Genomic DNA, 20,847 nt, shown 5'->3' on the forward strand with positions numbered 1-20,847 from the left:
AGTTAAGAGCTGTTCAAGAAAGTTGGGGAAAAACAAAAACTGTGTTGGGGTGATTTTGCTATTAAAGCATGAAGCTTGTTCTCCTCATTGCTTCACCAACTTCATGATGTGATAAAATTGCACAGTTCAAATAGGTCAGTGTAAACTTCACTGTGGTGTGACATGACGGTGGAAAAATCACAGTAGCAGTTCATGAATATTGCTGCTTTTATGTTAATGAACCCCAAACAATATGTTTCACTGACTGTGGAACATGAAGTACTGGGAATCAGATCAGGTTTTGGTGGAGCCAAACAACCTTTGATAGAAAAAATGACATCAATGTGCTTCATAGACGTACAGTCATACCTGTTTATAACAAAAATATCCCTGATACTTGACTGTAAACTTCCTATCAAAGAAAATATCATCACCATGAAACTACCAGATTTGTAGAGGAAAATGTCACAGATAAGTGCACAGATATGAGTTATCTTCTCAGTACTGTTTAAAAGGGAAAAACCACATAGAAACTGATTTTTCTCTTTTTCCACAACCATGACCAGTTTGAACTACTGGAAAAAAACATCAGCTGCTGTATTGCGCTTAAACTGGCATTCTAACATTGTAGCTGTGTTAAGCCACCACATGGTGGAGACCTGCAACAAACTAACACATCACTGTGAGGCCAAACCCTGACGATACCGAGACCAACTTCATTTCTTTATTCACCTCATTTATTCACTTATTCTGTTCATTAAGCAGCTAAACAAGGCTTTTAAACATTATATCATGTATTAATTTGAAACATGTTTGTCCCAACCCACATTCAAGTCTGTGATCTACCTTTTCTATTTGACACTTTCAGAAATTCTGTGGGTTGTTTCCCCTAAACTACTTGAGTGTATGGGGCCATGTGTTTGCTCCAGTGGCTTATTAAAAATCTATTTCTTTGTCAAATCCCAACCCCAACCCTAATTATACAATCCTGCCCTTCACTCTCCAACCTCTCCCTATTTCTTTCACAGAAATTGGGATTTCTTTCACAATGTCTCTCTCTTTCACTCTTAATTGAGTAGGCTGTTCTGTGTGGTTGTTTTGTCTAGTTTGATTCAACAGCTGTACTGTATAAGAAAAAAAAAACATGACCTCAGATCTTTCTTGTACTAAATTACAGCGAGACAGGAGTTTCTAATTTTGGAAATACCGTACTTCACATGGAACTTAGGAAAACAGGCCTTTAGGTATTTAGTGCCTCAAAAACAACAAAGTTTAAGAAGCTGGTTCTAAAGGGAGATCAACGTTTATGGTGGATGGATGGAAGATGGTGTAACTACAGCAAATACTGGACCAACACAAAACAAGAGAATGGATTTCGGTGCACATTTGTGTCTGTGTGCTCTTGCATCTGCATGCGTGTTGGTGTGTACATGAAGAACTGTTCATGTAACATTTGCATTCTTCATAAAACTCTTGATTAAAACTGCAGGGCTTAGTGGGCGTGGTTATGGGCTGTCACTCACCTTTTCTTGACCAATAGGATGGCTACCAGCACCAGCAGTATAAAGACGAGGACACCAGCGCTGATCCCAGCGATCTTCACCACCCGGTCCGTCTGTTTAGCAGGGTCAGGGATGACTTCTGGCTCCTCTGTAGCACCTACAATATAATGACAAAAAGCTGCCTCAGTACTTAAAATCGGTTTAATCTACTGGAATACATCCATTATTATTCCTTTGTAGTATTATGAGGAGTCAAAAGAATCAAAATCATATGGGAAAGTAATTTTGCATTCCCATTTGTAAAACATTGGTGTATCAACAAGATGCAAAGTGAAAAAAACTATTCAAATACCATGTCCATCACACTAATTATTAAAATAAAGGCTATTTCGTGCTTATTTATGAATGTGCTCTACGGAAAGCTGCTAAGACAAAAGACAGAAAGGGGCAAAACATTAAGGAGACAAGTGGAAAAAATCTATATCTTGAAGATGCTGAAGAAATGTAGAAATAAACTAGAAATACTGCCTCGCAGTTGTATGCCTCCGCCAACCAGTCAAGTTACAGTTTACATCCATGTCTGTCCAGACTCATATAATATTTGTAGTGAAGACTTTAAAGGGATTTAAAAAAAAGGTATTAAGTGTACTTTGTAGCAAAATGGAAGTTATCACTATACTGACATTTATGATTCCGGTGAATCATTCAGCCCTGGTTCTTCACCCATTCATTGCAAGATCGTTTTCTCAGCTACAGTGGTAAGAAAACCTCCCTAGTCAAGTGTATCTGGAAAACTATTCTTTGTTGTTGTCTAGCTTGTTATTCACTGTCTTTCCCTTTGTCTCAGCTTTGTTGTTTTTGTTCTGTTGTATGTCTAGTTCATTGAGAGAAACAAAGAACAGTGTCAAATTCCTTGTATGTGTTCACATGTTTGGCCAATAAAACTGATTCTGATAAAACACAAAGTTGTAGCCGTGACAGTAGACAAAGCTTCAGATATGGATGTTGCTGCAAAGAAGCTACAAATTCTAAAATGTGGATGCTTCACACACATATTCACCACAGTTTCAAGGTGGGCACCCGAGATTAGTGTCACCAACTCAGTATCCGACTAAATGTGAAATATGGAGTTATGGCGTTGAATAATGGCCAGAAAAGTGTTTTTGCAGAACATTACAATGTCACAGTGGAGTTGACCTTTGACCTTTTGGATATAAAATGTCATCACTTCATCATTTTATCCTGAAACTTTGTCATAATTAGTGTATGAGTCTTAGGTCTTAAGTTCAGGCCAAAAACATGTTTTTTGTGAGGTCACAGTGATCTTGACCTTTGACCACCAAATTCTAATCAGTTCATCAGTTCAGTTCAAGTGGACGTTTGTGCCATTCCTTCAAGACGTTTCAGAGATATCATGTTCAAAAGAATGGGATGGACTGACAACCTGAAAACATAATGCCTCTGGCCACAGGTGTCGCCAGTGCAGAGGCATAAAAATTGACGGATGTGTGTAGTAGAGTTTTTATATTTTCTGTTTATCGAGTGGGTTAATGTTTGCTGGACAGCGAAAGTGAAAACAAAACCAAGCGTCTCTCACACTGCAACTTCTCCAACATCACTCACTAGAGTACTGAAAACTTTGCAAGGTTAGGGTTAAGTTGTGCTCTTGTACAGTGATTATTGTGGTCATTGCTGTTTGAAAACTGTCGACCAATATTAAAAAAGATGCCAGCCATCTAGGGATCCCTTTTATTGACAAGCTACATTTTTCTAGCTTTCAATACAGCTACTGTAAGACATTGAAATTATTTTCTGCCTAATCACAAAGTTCTAACAGTGAATGATTTTCTTTTGTAGCTGAAGAAACCGAAAGACTGAAAATCAAACATTAACAATTGAAATGATCTTAAAAAGCTCTTTGTCAGTTGTGTTTTTCTATTGCTGAGTGAGTTCTTGTCAAAAAGCTCCATGATAACAGCCAAAGAAGAGGTATTACTTTACACTAAGACTTATAGGACAGTGAACTACACAAATAAAACCAAACCTACAAGTAAACCCAGCTTATTTCCAGGAACCCTAAAGCGTCTTCTACAGCCTTTATAATCTGTCACATTTCTGAAATATAGTTCTCCTGCACTGTCTGTAAGCGTGTTGAACAAATAATGAAGAAATCTTGGCACTGTAAGTATTTACGCAACCCTTCATCACTTCAGGCTGGCGAAGTATGCCACCTAACACCTCAGGAATTATGTTTGTTTTTTCTGAAGATATCTTTACAAAAAGCCCTCACATCAGTAAAGTGGTGAGTGTGATAAGAAAACAAATTCTGATGAGGTATTTAAATAGTTAGGTTTAATCATTCCCTGTGCTAAATATCATGTAAATATCATATTCCTTGTAAACCAAAGTCAGGCAAGTGCCAACACAAATGCCATGGTAACTGTCATTCATGATGCAAATATAGCCAAAAGTTCTGTTTGAGGAGCTCATTTAGCTCACAGATTGAAATATTGATATTAGAAGTAATATTCTTCATTAAAATGATCTCTATGTAATAATGAACAAAAGAGACTGCTTCTATATGCAGCCGTTGCTTCTACTGAACATCTTATACTGTGTCTTAATCATTTAAAGTAGGTGTTTTATCGTGGACATCTAGGTAAGCAAGAAAGAATATCCTTGATTTTCTTGTTCAGCGTTAAGATAAAATTCTGTGAAAAGGCAGTAACAGAGTATCAGTGGAAGCTGACAATGTTTATCCCTGCCGTGCGCCATCTTATGGAGCTGGGTCAGTTGAGCAAAAAACACTAAGCTTTCTTTTTCAGATTTCAGCTCCTCATTCATTTTGTTTTATGGTAAGTGTACTGAACCTGTGAACTCTCTCCACTCTTACACTTGCAGCTTACACTCTGCAGCTGTAAACATGAATAACCACTAAAAAAGCCTTAAAAATAAAGAGCCGCTGACTGATTATGTGTCTAGCAGTGTGTCCTTTCAGAGTATTTCAGGTTATCCTTGGTGTTGGGCTCTCGTTGGACTCATAGGAAAATGCTTTTGTCATGCAATTTGACTGTAGCTGTCCAACGTTTCTAGAATATAATTCACAAATGATATTTCAGGAGTTTCAATCATGTTGATCATGGACAGAAAGTCAACAGAAAGAGAGCAAGCATCTGTTTTCGTGCTCCTAAGCTCTACTTAGTGATCTGATCTCATAACACCAGAATAGTTTGTGCTGCAACATAAGAACATTATCGTGTATTAAGATAATCCAAATAATCCAACACAAAGACATATGCACAAAACTCAATATAATGCAATGCGTCTATCAAACAATAATCCACTTCTAATGCTAAATATCAACAAGATAAACATAATCTCTCTCTCTCTCTCTTTTTATCTGCCTCAATATTTGTGACCTTAGCGTATTATTTTGTTATAAAATGTTTCTGCTGATGAAATCTTTGAAATGCCTCCATATATCCCAATGCCATTATGTAACAATATTACACTAGAAAGTAGGACTGATAGATGTAGCATGAGCAGTAATGTGTCAGCCAAATGATTGCTTTTAAAGGACAAGGCTGGCGTTATTTTAGATTTTTCTTACTGTCAGCAAATCCCACGAAAAGACAAAAACCAACATCAGTACTTCATGACTTCAATACCCTGTCTACAGCACTCTACCCAAAGCCCATTGGCTCTTACTGAAAATGTGAATCTTTAAGAACGGGTCACAAATATTTAATGTAATTTTTTAGAAAAGGCTAACTGTTGTTTTTGGTAAATGTTAGTCAGACAGGTGTAAATAGTGTATTTATTAGGGACTATTGTCAGCAGTGGATTAATGACATCTGGTACTCTAGTTAGTTATGTACAGCTCTAGCAAAGTTTTCTGGATATACAGTACTCAGGTTCATCATAATGAAGGAAGATGTCACCCAGTGCAACAGCATGGCTCACTGATGTTTTTTTGGATGGCAAAGAGGAATAAACTATAAGCAGCTTCAACTGCATGTCAAATTTAATTTAAGGTCAATTATCTTTTAAAGTGTAAAAGCAGAGAAATCTTGAGATTTCTTGATGATGACCTTGGAGTTATTACTGAACTCAGCAAACAGATAACAGATAAAGGCGATATAATTTGGATACGAATCAGAGCAGAATTTACCAATGAATGCTACATTACTATTGAGGATACTGGGTAGCTGCTGAATATATAAAATACAGAGTTGCACTGATATATTGGCTGATATTAGCATATTGCAGATACAATGGTTTAAATATGTGTCTTTAAGTAAAAAGAAATTGTGAGAAATGCCAAAATACATGTTTCAGGTCATTTAGAAACGGTGTCTGCATTACATAGTTTGTCCACTAGAGAACACTGACAAGTTCATTTTTCACTTGTTAAATTCCTGCTCAGTGTATGTCGTTGTCATAATTCTTAAAATAGATAAATATCTAAAAGATCCAAAAGGATTTTTTAAAAATAATATGGGTTTATGAAAAGAAGACCAAAAATGTTTGTTTCTTTTACAGGTTTGTGAAAGCAGCGGCTGATATATGATATTGGATTTTTAACAAACTCTTCTTCAATATCAAAATTGGTATCAGCCTTAAAAATCCCTTTTTATTTTTATTTTTAAAATATATTTAGCAATCACCAAATCATTGTTTCATATCAGACTATGATCTAAAGGTTAAAATTCTTGCTTTTGCCTTTGGTTCCATGTTATTTAGCATTTGTGACTGTGTGGTTTTTTGGTTAATGGCACAAATTTGTATCACATTTACTTCTCAAGTTCACCTGTTTTTCCTGTCAGGACAAGAAACAATGGGAAAATGTTACAAAACAAGACATAACAAAAAGAAAGACAATGTTTAAAAGATTCTAAGCCTGACCTCATAATGTCAGCGGTAGCTCTTAATGTCTGTAAAAATTATCCAGGTCAGTACACTAACACTCGAAACTTACCCCCCCTCCACACACACACACACACACACACACACACACACACAAAACACCCTGGGGCAACAATGACAATGCACAATACCCCAGATGACCTAATAGGACCACCACCACTTAATCCTCCCTCCCGGATGCACGGTTGAGTGCGCACACACATGCAGAGGGGCAGATAGAGAAAGTAAGGGACAGTCTTCTGACCTCTCTGTCCATTAGTGTGTATTTCTCCCTTATTAAAAAAATCTAAAATCCTCTCTGAAGTCTGTCGGCTTCACTCATACCTCCAACTCTTCAGGCTAAAAAGACACAGTATTATCTTTTCTAGCTGCCTTTGAGGAAGTAACCACCTGTTCTAATACCAACCACCAGCAATCCTTGAAATATGATGACACTGGAAACAGTAACTTCCCACACTTCCTCTCATTTTAGAGGGGAAACATGACACTTTACAGGCACCGGAGGGACTGAGCCACTCCTCTTTGATCTGTCCCACAGGACCAGTTTCATATGAACCTACAAGGTTACATGTCCTGCTCACATTGAACTGTGTGACTTGAAGAGAACAAGAGTGAACTCATTTCAACAGGAAAGCTAAAAAATAAACATATATCAATTTATACAACAAATCCACTTCTTTTCAACCTGGGCCTTTTTTGAATGTATTTTTTTTTTAATTTAATGTTTATTTTCATAGTGAAAGTACATATAATTGACTAGCAGTATTTACAGACTAAGCTAGTTTCCCTAGAAAGGCTTTAATATAAATACACACCTAAATCAGCCTTAATGGTTTATTCTGCAGTCATTACGGCTGATTGTGCTAAAAATAACGTCACTTTTACTGTCTAGTTTTACGGTCCTTCAGCACTAGAAAGGCAAATCAAGGTCTGTCAGTTGAGCGCAAAAAGTGATTATAACTTGTCTTTTCATCATGACACCAGCCACACTGCAGTAGGACCAAGACAGCTCGTAAACACACTGTTCAAATACATGATGCCACATTTACAACACCTCATTGCATGCTCTGACATCAACCTTTTATAGTTGCCATTTCATAGGCTTTTATCTCACACCTGCTGTCTCAAATGGTGGATTTGTGTCATCACAACAGGAAACTGACCGTGTCTAATGTATTATTAAAACATTGACGTTAAATTTGCTTACATTCACACTGATAAAGTCAAGCTGTTGTTTGTTCATTAATGACCGCTGTCTGTCCAACCAACATTACCGTCCCTCTAGTGCGCCTTAAAGAACGAGGAAATTAAGGCTCAGGATGAAAATAACCTACAGTTACAGTATGAGCACAAAAGTGGAAATATATTGTTTTCATTCATCTTTTCACTTCTGTTTCTCATTCTCCGTTACTACTCAAATAAACACTAATGTTGTCTTCCAAGCTTTACGCTACCATCCACATGACTGCACAGGATTGTCGATTTCATTGAAAACATGGTCATGTATTTTTCTGTTTATCCTTCTTCTTACCCCACAAAGCTAAGCGACTCTGATCCATCAGTCGCATTTCTAAAAATCTTTCCTCAAAACAGTGCGTGTGCCTTCTGTGTGTTTCTGTGTGCATGTGTACTTGTGTGCGGCTGCCCAGGGATTAAATCTGCACCATTTGAAACCAGTCTGATAATCTATCAACATATGGCTGCTAGTAAAAACAAGATATTTAGACTGTGTGCACGTACATGAATACATTTTTTCTTTCTAACATTATTTTGTCCTCTTTAATACCCATAATACAGCAATGCACTATTCTATATTGACACACCCTCACATAAGAGCAAGGGGCTGATCAGATTGTGAACACAGTTCAAAACAATCTGTAACATCATTCAAAACAAAATTATGAGTCGGAAAAACAACTGAATAAATCAGATTCATTGACACTAAGCAACCTAATAACAGAGGATAAGCATAGTAGATCAGAAAAATTAAGTTACTTTCACTAGTGACACTCACAAATTTATTCTGCACATTTCTTTCTAAGAAGCCAAATTCAGGACACATTTTGTATCACCTGACCTGCATCTCAGTGTCAAGTTAACACTGACATAGGGTCCTATTTTGGAAGAAAGTGGTATCAACATTGACACTGTGTTCTTACCTTTAGTAGCCAGCCTGAGACACTGTGTCTTAGTTTCCTGAAGGAAAAAACACAGAAAGAACAATACCTCAGTCCCAAGTCCACACACATTACACTATACCAAAATGTGAGTTTATATTTATATTGTACATATGAAAGTGTTAAGAAGTCTGTACTAGGTTTGCTTTAAATTCTGTTTAGACTTCCATAACTTAAAAGTCATAATTAATTACAGGTAGAAGCTGTAACGTAGTTTAAGTGTAATTAGTGTGTCTTTGCATATGTACATACAGTATATTTACTCATAGCAGCAGCTAGCAGGTGAAAGTTTTAAGTTCACTATATGTTTAGTGTGTGTTTACATGTATAAATATTTATTTACCCGCTCTGTGCTGCTAACAGCTTGAAGGTAGATGTTGTAGTTCTTTCTTGGAGCCAGCGGAGGATTCCAGAAACCCTGGGGATTAAATGAAGGGATTATGAACTGTATATGAGGCAAAATATATGTAGATTATCAGTTATTGATTTCACTTACTACCTCTACCAAGAAGGTATGTTTCCTGCCGCACTGGGTTGTCTATGTTTTCATTTGTTAGCGAGTTATCTCAAAAGTTATTAAAAGATTTCAGTTAAATTTGATGTTGAAATTGTTTTTTTTTTTGTGTAGATTAAGATAGAGGAAATTTTTGCACAGACACTTTTTCCAGGTTCTCCTCAACTATTACACTTGTTTGAATGAAGAAAGTCTGGCATGTACATAGCACATAATGCATGTGCCAGGTCACTATACAGATTCAGATTTAACATTTCTAAACATCTGGATTGTGCAGCCTTGGAAGAAGTATTTGTTCTGTGAGATTTCTAGTATGTTTGGTTTTAAGTTGAACCATGTTTAAGACCACTAGTATTACAGTATTTTATAATGGACCGAGTTAAGTCAAACTCCAGCCTCTAAGTTATACATTTACTGTAATTTCTGTATTATGTACTTATCTTTTCACTTGACATTTTTGCTACGTACAAAATATATTAAGAGATAAAAAGGCTTACTTGATATGTCTTGTTGTCTCCCACAGTGAAGGGGAGTGGCTCAGGCAGGTTGCTGGGAGACAGCTGGGCTGCATAATAATATGGAGATCCACCACTAGACGCACTGTGGTAGGACACAGGTACCTGGGGAAGAGGATATACGTATTTACATTAAAAGTAATATGTCTATAAATCTAGCTGACAAATGCAATGTATAATCAGTTAAAGACTTTTTAAGATTTGCTTTATACTGTAAGACTCAGGATCCAGTGGCCTATACAGCCAAAGGCTGGATATCTACTGCAAAATGAATCTTATTTAGGAAAACAATTCTTCATAATCTATGTATATTAAATACATGTATATTAGATAAGTTGTAAAGGTGTGTTACTGTAAATGTAATGTCTGTAGAGCGGATTAATATTCACCTCGTAACAGTCAGAGGAGGCTTGACGACGTGACCGAGGATTCACTTCCTCCACCACAATCTGGTACGCACTATAGACAAGTAGACAATGTAAAAAGTAATACACATGCATTATTAACTGAGTTTCTTACAAATACACTAATAGATAAGACAACAGAATGATGAATAAAATATTTCTAAGGTCAGTCATTTCAAAAATAGATTGTGTAGTTAAGTGTGTTATGTTAATTTTGCTAATTAATTACTGTTTATCACTTGCTTTTTTTTTACACATGTCAAAGAACCACAATCAAAGAAACCTTGATTTGTGTCAATGTAACTCCAAGAAAATAACATGTTTGGCATAATTAGAGTAAAAATGAATTGTAACTGTGATGCACATGTTCATGCTCGACCACTGCATTGTTCACAAAAACTACCAAAAAGAACTAGATTGTTTCTTGTTCATTTTCATGCCTTTGTGATTGTGTAAAACTAAACAGACCTCTGTACAATATGATCACCAAATACAAAACAAGAGTATGTACTACAATGTATATGTAAATACAGTATGTGTATGTGCATACAGTACAATACCTTATAGGTGCTCCCTTAGCCTGAGCAGGTTTGAGCAGCACAGTTATGGTAGTTGCAGTTTCATTCAGAAAGGCCTCTGACCCATCATACTCATCTATCGTTGGAGCTAAAGAAAGAGAAAAAGCCTGTGTTAGTGTTCATGTATCACCTTGCTGACTATCTAAATGTGAATCTGTAGAAATGCTTTTCTTATATGCTGATATGCTGACAAAAATATGACAAATATTTGTGACAAAACTGCTGAAAACGTATTTTTCTACCTGAAATGTTAGTAGTCACGTTGAGTGTGGTTGCAGGACCGAACCCTTTGGAGGTGGATGCCCGTATAGAGAGCTGGTAAGTGACACCTGGGTGGAGCTGGGAAAACAGGTGATGGGTCGCATTCGAGGGCAAAGACACTGTGAGTCCCGGCCGCTGGAGAGGCACTGAAGGGTCAAATGAACGCACACCGCTGTAGCTGATCTGTGGTGGGGCAGAGAGACAGAGATCTAGGTTTTACATGTTGTTCAACTACGCTGCTGGCTTGCCTCTTTAGCTCTACTTATTCAAACACTGCAACAATTATTATTCCTACTGCTACTGCGAAAAGTACCTCATATTGTATGATGACTCCGTTGGGTTCAGATGGTTCCTTCCAATAGAGAAGAATTCTGTCTTCAAATGGAGTTGCTCGTACTGACTGACTGGGAACTGCACCTGGAACTGTTAGCGCACACACAAACAAAGTACACTTTTATTTTGCCATACTGTTGATACATTGACCATAAAATCAACAGTAAATTCTGTTTTGCAAATGAGGGAGCTACTAGTAAATACATGCAAACAATAGGAATACAAATAGCTATGGCTTTCCTAAATCATATGGAAGAGCTACATGTATCCCAGAGTTACAGTTCAGTTCAAGACCTTTCTTAATTTAATGTGTCTTTCCCAAAAATATCAGCAACACAATAAGGACATGACACGCCTTGTTCATTCACCTTGTCCTAACGCTGTTGTGTCGCCTAGACTGTCAAAGTACCTATAAATAAGCTGTGCACCAAAGCATCACAGTATTAGAGGAATTTATTTTTTACTCTAACTCCTTTTTGCGAAAGCTAATATACAAACAACAAATAAATGTGAATCAATAGATTTAAAAGAAATGAGAAAGTAAAGAAAATGTATTTTGCATATCACACCATCTTCGTCAGTTTGGATGATAGTCTCGTCGCTCTCTTTTCGTCCCTCTGGATTAGTCAGAATCATCTTCAGACTCACATTGGTGTATGGTGGCAGGTTTCCCACTAGGTGGCGTGGTGCTGAGAAGAAAAAGAGAGCAGAAGCAAAAACATAACTTTATTATAAAATAATAATGTATGACAGTTAATGCTTTAACATATTTCATGATTTCAGCCACTTTCAACTCGTTGTTTTGGTCCTTCAGGCTCTCACTTGACTTGCATTCAACACTAGGTTAATAAAATTTCATCAGGGTCCTGAGCCAACTGTTTTCTAAGACTGTAGCCATCTTGCTAATATGATTAGTATCTCTTTAACTGCAGACATCATTGCAGTGACATCACCTTTGAACACTGAGGACCACTATCTCCTCACCATACAGTATTTCTTTACTAACCTTTTGGGTCCATGTCCAAGCAGTCAGCTTTGCTGCGGTTGTTTGCAGTCATGTAATGGTAACAAATGGTGACGTTAAAGGTGTGACAACGAGTGATGTTGTAACCCAGCGATTCCCAGTCCACCGCTATCAGGCGAGACCTGGTCTCAGCAATCTTCAGCCTCTTAGGGGTCCGCATAGGTTCTATAGACAGACAGAACACAAAACACAAAGAAAGAAGGTAAACAAAAATGGAAAGGTCATTTCTGACTTCCCCTCCACCATGCCGATATATTGAGTAACTAACTGTGTTAGACTGTAGCACTCTGATCATAGACATGCAGTTAAGAGAAAATAATCATCATGCTTTGATGAAATAATGTGTAAAGGAACTTTTATGAGCTTCAGAAATACTCACAATTACATTTACCATTTCTGTGAATTGTGTATGTGACAAAAAGAGTGCTGAGTCAACATTTTCCCTAGGTAAAACCAGAGGGTTTTACGAACATCTATTTCACTGCCATTCGACTATTTCTCAAATGCAATAACTTCTATGAGACACCTCTTTGGTTTCCATCTTTCATGTGTATTCAGAACTGTTATTGTCAATATAATCTACCTTCTCTCGTTCCTGCCCAGAGCTTTAATTACCTTAACTGGCTCATTTAACCGGATCAATAACCCCCCAGACCTCACCCACCTCTACACACACACACACACATTCACAGGCAAACACAAATCTAAACCTTTCCTCCTTTGCTTTCTGCTTCTCATATCAGTCCACTATATTACAGGCAGCACATTGTGTCACAAATGTTTACCCAGCCAACAGTAAACGTGGGCTACTTTACATAAAGGACATACTCATCACACTGCTGTTTCTCCCTATCTACATAGACGAGCTGCCATTCTGTGTAGGGAAGTCATTACCTTTAGTAGCTACTGATCGTTGTAGAGGAGTTATTTCCTTCAGTAAGGGAACTACCCCTCTAACTAGAGCAGCTATCACTCCATCAAGAAGGCTATTATTACTCCAGAGGAGATACAACTCTATCTAAGAGGCTTTTTCACTCAACTGTTACTACCTGAGCTACAAGGGTTAAAACACAATTTATAGTTCTGCATCATTGTGTGTTGAAGGTGGAGGCTACATAAGCATCTTCTCAGAAATAAAACAGATATTCTACATGAAGACCACAAGAACTGTGATTCAGTTTGAGCTGCTTGTGTTTTCATGTGTGGGTGGTATTTTACAGTAATGAGGGTAATTGGTCAATGTAGCGCTATATTTCATATACTGTTAGGTAGTGTAATAAATACCATTATATTTCATAAGCTATAATATTTCCCTCTGACGTGTAGTGGAGCAGAAGTATAAACTGGCATGAAATGGAAATATTCAAGTAAAGTTCAACTAGTGATTATTTTCATTATTAATTAAACTGCTGATTATTTTCTTGACAAGTCAATTAATTGTTTAGACTAGGAAATGTAAAACAAATGGCAATTCACAATTTCTCAGAAGGTTTGGTGATGTCTTGTAATTGCTTGTTTTGTCTGACAGTCTAAAATGTAAAATGTCTAAAAATATTGAATTAACTGTCATATATGAAAAGGAAAAAAACAGCAAGTCTTTGCATTTGAGAAGCTGAAGCCATCAAATATTTGTCATTTATGCTTGAAAAAGGACTGAAACGATTACTCAATTATCAAAATAGTTGTTCATTAATTTTCTGATGATGATGATCGGCTAATTGGCTAATTGTTGCAACTCTATAAGTAACTAAAATGTGTACTTAAGTACAGTTGATGTACTTTTACTAGCACAATGTTACATTTTACCTCTATAGTTAACAAAAGATGAATCAGTGTTTTGTAATCTAGCATTTCTGAAAAGCTTGGCTCACTCAGAGGTCCCCAACTGAGTGCAATGAGTTTTTGACAGTTGATGTATCCAGAGCACCAGGGTTATAATGACAAAAGAAAATCTCTTTTATCAAGCATAATGCAACCAATACAAAATATGCTTTGATTAACTCATATTCTGATCTTGCAGATTAGCTCTGAACGTCCCCAAACTAAAGTGGAATCTATTACAGTCGAGCATATTTAATTAAAAGTTTTGTTTGCTGTTCCTTGTCATAAACTGACAGGTCTTCCTTCAAAGTGATAGTGATTCCATCACCTGTTGATGTTTCTTCCTCTTTCTATCTCTATTTTGGTGTAACCCACCTGATGCCTTATGTCCTTCCAGGATTTTAATAAAAACAGCTCACCTTAAATAGAGACGCAAAGTCTCTCCCCAACCCCTCCTTGTCTCTGTTTTTCCTTGGGTCTTCCTCTCTCAGAGGAGACAACACAAGGACACAAACTTGTCGCTTCTTCTGACAACCCATTATCTGCCTGTCACTCACCCATACATGCACAGAAACTCACCGGCATGGACACTCACACTCGGTTATTACCCAAACAAACACACACATGCACTTCAGGTTGTGACAGAATCAAGATTAAATCTGGTCAGAGCATATATAGGTGTGTGTTCATGTGCGTGTCTGTGTGTGTGTGTGTGCACAAATCTCAATAAAACTTCCCATAATAAGAATGCATCGTCAAGGGCACAAACACAACTCTCATTCACACGCACGCACGCACGCACATACACACACACACAGAGCTGTAAGCTGTAATACAAACATGTCGTTGGTTTGCACAGTCATTTAGTCTCTCACTAATAAAGAGACATATAGACATATGAAAGAAAATGAGCAAGAAAGAAAAAAGACAGAGAGAAAGGCAGGATATGAAGACACCTGGGCTGGTAATTGTCTGCTGTGCAAATATTATTGCTCAACTGTATGTGTGTGTGTGTGTGTATGTGTGTTAATAGCTGAGGGTTCAGAGCATTTCATTTTTGCTTCAACCTGTTATTGGATGGTTGACATTTAAATGGAATGAAGGGGAGACCTACTGCCTGTCCTGCCTGTCTCTCCCTCTATTTCTTTCTCTTCCTCACTTGTCTTGGTCTTTTCCCATCTGTCTCTCTTGCTGTTCAAATCAATACTTGTGATCCTCACCATAAACCTAGCTATTAGGACACACACACACACACACACACACACGCACGCACACACACACACACACCGTTAGGGCAGTGTAATAAATTGTATTGATTTCAGGGTCTCTTGATGCTAACACTGCTTCACTCGGAGACGGTTTTCAACATGGAATTAAAACTAAATATATGACTAGCTGCCTGTCACACACACACACACACACACACACACACACACACACACACACACATACACACACACACACACACACACACTTCTAACCTGCATTTCAAAACCCAATTCCCCTTCTCCATTATGCATTGCTGCTTATCTCTGTCTATTTACTGTAGGTAGTGAAAGTGGGTAGAGCAAGGTGGGAGGAGAGACAGCGAGAATATGGACAAATAGAGGAAAAAAAGAAAGAAAGAAAGAAAGAAAGAGAGAAAGAACGAGAGAAAGAAAGAAAGAAAAAGAAAAAAGACAGAAGGGCAAAGGGAGCAGCATTGAAATTGAGTAAAAAAAAAAAAGAGTGTAAAAACAAAGCAATGCATGGAAAAATGAAACTGGGGCTGGAGGGAGCAAAGGAAAGATAAAGGGAGCAGAGAGAGAAACAGGAGCAAAAGATGAGAGAGGGAAAGAGAGACAGAGACACAGAGAGGAGGAACGGGGAGAGACGATAACTAGTTTGGAATGTGGCCAAAGTCAAGCGGGACGAGTTCCAACGGTAAACCACAGAGGCTGCCTTGTCCCTTTCCCCTCCTCCAGTAGATAGACAAACGGCTGGATTCATGTTGAAACTAAAAAGGCTTTGTTCTCCACAGATGGAGCTTTGAAAACAACAACAATACCAATAAACAGCAACAATAACACCAAGGACAACAAGCTGCATATCAGCAGAATCCAGAGGTTGGAATTAAAGAAAAGAAAACAAAAGGAAAGGAAATGAAACTAAATGAAATACAACTACACTAAGGGGGGAAAAAACCCCTGTCTCTCAACCTAAACCATTAAGAAGAGCCAAGAAATATACAGTAAGAAGACTATAGACTGGAAGGGATGGAAGCTTAAGAAATAGCAGAGAATAAAAGGGGAATGGGAAGGAGGGGTAAGAGGGGGAACACAGAAAAGGTTGACAGGAGATGTAGCTAAATCCAAGTTAATCTGTCCAATTAGTTCCTGGTAATCCTTCCACTGTCATGAGGAAGACAAATGAAACTCAATTCATTCATTCATTTCATCTCAACAGTAACTCTCACTTTCTCTCTGCTTGTCTCTGTCTCTCTCTGGGCCAGATTTAAGTACATGAAAGGTGCGTATTTATTTGCGCCGCACAATTCATTCAATTTTATTGGGATTTTCCTAGGTATAGCAGCTAATTATGAAATCAGCGGCCGCAGCCTTCTAGAGTCTAAGAAATAGTATAGATGTATTTCAGGAGAGAAAAATAAATCAGAATATATAATACCCTGTGAGTAATGCTGAAACAGAAATGCTCATGAATAAAGCACTGGTAAAAAAAAAATTACAGTTACAAAGACAGGTCAGTAAAAGCAATGAGGTAGGAATCATTAAACAAGCTTCTAAGGATATGAGGAAGAAATTGAATTACAAAGAGGGATTCACCAAACAAAATATAAAGACAGAATGAAAAAAGCAGCTGCAAAGATAATGTCCTTCTAAGCTTCATTTATACTTCTGTGTTACATTGTACCTAGAGCGGCTACGTGCATAGGCTCTGACGTGCACCTCCTTAAAAAACATGACTACATGTCGGGATATGGCGGCAGTGAATAGACTGCTTGTGTTTTCACCTACAAGTTTCTAGTGCAGGTGGAGATTGTTGAGAGTGAAGACAACATGAAGCAAGTTCAGTTATCTTCTATTACTAATGAAAACGTTCTGCTCACTGCAATCACTGCTATGTACCCAGTAAATGAAACGCTGACAGCACAGAACAGGCTCAGATTCAGAAATGAAACAAAGTGGACCTTACCGCCATGGCTCGTATCACAAAGCGAATGAAAGAATGTAACCGCAGTTACCCTGGGGAACATAATTTAAGTACGATACTGCCTGATCATGTACGAAACATGTGTCTGGTATTACGGTGGTGATATTAACGAGATCTGAACTATAAATCAAAACCTGTCCTGTCCTGTCCTCTACAGCCGAACTGCAATCACACTCATTATGGTGACTGTGCAATTTCTTATACTTTATTCATTCTTCTTCATTACTCGTTGCTGTATGTATTTTAATGTAAAGCACATTCAGTTTACCATAATGAAACGTGCTAATATAAAGAAAATGAACATGCTTTGCTAAGAGCATTAGCAGCTTCACAGCTACTTATCTTGTTGTTTTTAATGTTTTTTTGTTCTAAAATGGTAAAATATTTTATTCATTTACTATTTCTGCATTATTTTTACTTTCGATAAGCTGTCTGTTTTGTTTTTTTGAAGTATAGTATTTCTTTCCAGCTTCCCCATTCACAAACTACACAATATGGATTAAGGTTTTTCTTTCTCATTATGAACTTTACTTAAACATATCTGTGCAAATGTGAACGTGTGGATTAAAGGCAAAGAATTTTCAACGCAAAACTCTGCCTACAGAAAAATTAGAGCAAATAATACACCAAAATTTGCACAAAAAAACACCACATACACACAGGAATAGACACAAACAGAACATCACTGTAAAACTGACTGACTCTCAAACATACACTGTGGACAGTACTGTGCCTGTAAATCTCTTAGCTGCTATTTCAAGGGCCTGACCCTTAAAGCGCCGGACTGCTGACCGTGTGTGTGTGTGTGTGCACACGCTGTCACATGTATAAAGAAGTACAAGTGATATATTGTGTGTGATTCCGACAAAATCTGTGTGTGTGCGGAAATGTGAGTTTTGTGATTTCATTCTTCCATTAATCCAAGTGATGCTGAGTTTGTGCAACATATGAGAAATACTGTGACTTCCCTGAACTGTGTGTGTGTGTCTCTGTATTTTTCCTCTCCATCTCATAGTACATCCCTCTTCTGTGTGAGCTCATGGCTGAGTTACTATGGTTTTAGTGTGTATCTGTGTGTGTTTGAGAGTGTGTGTGTGTCTAACTTGCCATGACCAAGAGGTTTCAGCAGAAAATTCAGGATTTGGATTAAAAGCTACTTCATCACCTTCTGTGTCACACACACACACACACACACACACACACGCACGCACAAGCATACACACACACACACACACGCACACACACACACGCACACACGCACACACGCACACACACATATACACTCACTAACTCTTCACTTCAAGTTGATTATTTTTCACCCTTCAGACAAGAGCAATAAATCACCACAGAAGAAAAATCGAGAAGAGTGGGAGAGAAGAAGAGAGACAGAGGGAGCATGAAAAAGAAGTAGAGATAGAAAAGAAATAAAAAGTGCAGAGGAAGAGATGAAAAGAAAAATGAGGAGAACAGAAAAGATGAAATCCTTCCTGTTATTATATCAATTTCTCTGCAGCATGTGATGTCTGCTCTGTATTTTGTTAACTTTATTGGTTTTTAATTAAACTGTGTTTTGTGTGGTTACATGCCTCTGTGTGTGTGTATGCATGTGTGTATGTGTGTGTGTGCGTGTCTTCATTATATTGTGTTGAACTAAATATTTAGTAAACTACAGGTGGTGGGATCAGACAAACCTAACCAAACAGAAAAAGCAAAGGAATCATTACCATTTAAATAACATTTCTACCCCTGTGTGTGTGTGTGTGTGTGTCTGTCTCTCAACAAATACACACACACACACACACACACACAAATCCACCTCCAAGTGTGTGTGTGTGTGTGTGTGTGTGTATCAGAGAAAGGTGGGAAGATATTCATTCCAATGATCCATATTCATCTGAATATCCCAGTAATACCCACATAGTTTCACCACTTTGTGATGTGTATGTCTATTGTATATGCAATATATATACAGCGTAATGAATTATGTCCAGTTCATATAGTATTGTGTTTAGTATATAATATCACATGTACTGTTTTTTATGAAAATAAGTCTGTGTTTGTTTTTACACTGTGCATGTGATAAGCAATTATTTCTGATCTTACCAAATATGGGGCAAACAAAACTTTTCTTAAAGAGATGATTCCACTTGTTTCTAACGCAAATAAACTAAAAGACCACCTTTTAAAGAACAAACTTCTCTTAGTTAATGTGAGTACTGTAGTTATTAGTTTACATCTTTTTTTAAAAAAAATTGAATATAAAACTAGATCACTTCTTCATGAGGACATTTGTCGTAGTGCTATTGTCTGACATGCATTAATCACTAACTTTTATAGTTTCAGTTTGATTTACTCAATAATATCTCTCTAAACAGCGTCCTTATATGGTCCACTGCCAAAATCCAGATGACACGTCAGTTGATAAAAATGTTTTAGAGGTGCAACGAAAGTTAACAACTATTTCAGTAATCAATAAATCATCTAAGTTGTAGGGCTGGGTATCGGTACTCGATACCTTTAAAGTATCAACCAAAATAACCCAGTACCAAGTAGTATTGAAACATCAGTCAAATGATAACTGTGTTTGATCCTTTTTGTACCCAGATGTTGAAAAAAATTTAATGCAACATGTGATTGGCCCACTACTGCAGCAGCTACAACCCATATAGTCCATGGTGGTGAAGCCGAGCACGGTGTACTTGACGGAGTGGGCAGTTCAGCGTGCATGATGATGGGTACTGAATAAAGTAGAAAAGAAAAGGGATGGAATGCAGTGCTCTTGGTATCGGTATCACTTTAAGGGTACTGGTATTGTAATTTTTTAAATGATGCCCAGCCCTATGAAGTTGTTTTTAAAGCAAAAATACCAAACATTCTCTAGTCGCAGCTTCTCCAATTAGATTATCTTCTGCTTTCATCTGTTTAATGTCATTCATCTTTGGGTTTCTGGTCGAACAAAACAACACTTGAAGACACCAGATGCCATCCTAATACATTTATCTGGTCGTCCACTGCAGGAAGCTTTATGAGAGGCAGTGAGGACTCACTACCCTGTGATTAGTCAAGGTTGTTGGGCTGCACGTTGCCTAACAGGAAGAGTTGCAGACATAACTGAGTGGTGAAAAAAGTATGGCCCCCTAATAAAATAATTTACTCTCTATTTAATTTTGAAGCAAAGTTGACACTAGAATTGAATATTAATCAAAGACAAAGAAAAGGACAAATAAACAAAAAAAGATAAAGATCAAGTGAAGCAAAGGTAGCAAAGGACAGTGTTCTTTTATGTAAAGATGTAAAACCATTATCATTATCATTACCAGTGAATCTAAATGTGATTCTTAAGGAGGATTAGTGCATTAATAACACTGCAATTTTCATATTTTGATTCTTTTGGGGGATTGACGACCCCTGACTTCATTGTGTTCTCCCAGCTTCTGAAACAGACCTACAGCCTCCTAACAGTATTTTCTAGTCAATAGACAAAAATAATTCAACATATACAGGATGATTTGATGTAATTCTCTAAATTCATATCCCTATTTTCCTGTTATGGTCTGCTATCAACACATTATGTGGATTACAACGAGTACGAGTGTTCCTGCG

At 37.4% G+C, this 20,847-nt stretch overlaps 1 protein-coding gene across 6 annotated transcripts in view; it reads right to left on the minus strand.

Moving 5' to 3' along the window:
* ptprk (protein tyrosine phosphatase receptor type K) overlaps positions 1-20,847 on the minus strand; it is a 117,240-nt gene that overhangs the window by 22,393 nt on the left and 74,000 nt on the right. For all 6 annotated transcript variants that reach the window (XM_067573209.1, XM_067573208.1, XM_067573207.1 and 3 more), the window contains exons 12-21: positions 12,196-12,378; positions 11,759-11,878; positions 11,170-11,279; positions 10,838-11,039; positions 10,578-10,683; positions 10,003-10,072; positions 9,596-9,718; positions 8,928-9,002; positions 8,567-8,603; positions 1,503-1,638 (exon numbers count right to left, since the gene is read on the minus strand). In XM_067573209.1, coding sequence (XP_067429310.1) covers positions 1,503-1,638; positions 8,567-8,603; positions 8,928-9,002; positions 9,596-9,718; positions 10,003-10,072; positions 10,578-10,683; positions 10,838-11,039; positions 11,170-11,279; positions 11,759-11,878; positions 12,196-12,378 — 1,162 coding nt within the window. The remainder of the gene's footprint in view (positions 1-1,502; positions 1,639-8,566; positions 8,604-8,927; positions 9,003-9,595; positions 9,719-10,002; positions 10,073-10,577; positions 10,684-10,837; positions 11,040-11,169; positions 11,280-11,758; positions 11,879-12,195; positions 12,379-20,847) is intronic.

This window comes from Thunnus thynnus, chromosome 18 (assembly GCF_963924715.1).
Source record: "Thunnus thynnus chromosome 18, fThuThy2.1, whole genome shotgun sequence".
Lineage (NCBI taxonomy): Eukaryota > Metazoa > Chordata > Actinopteri > Scombriformes > Scombridae > Thunnus > Thunnus thynnus.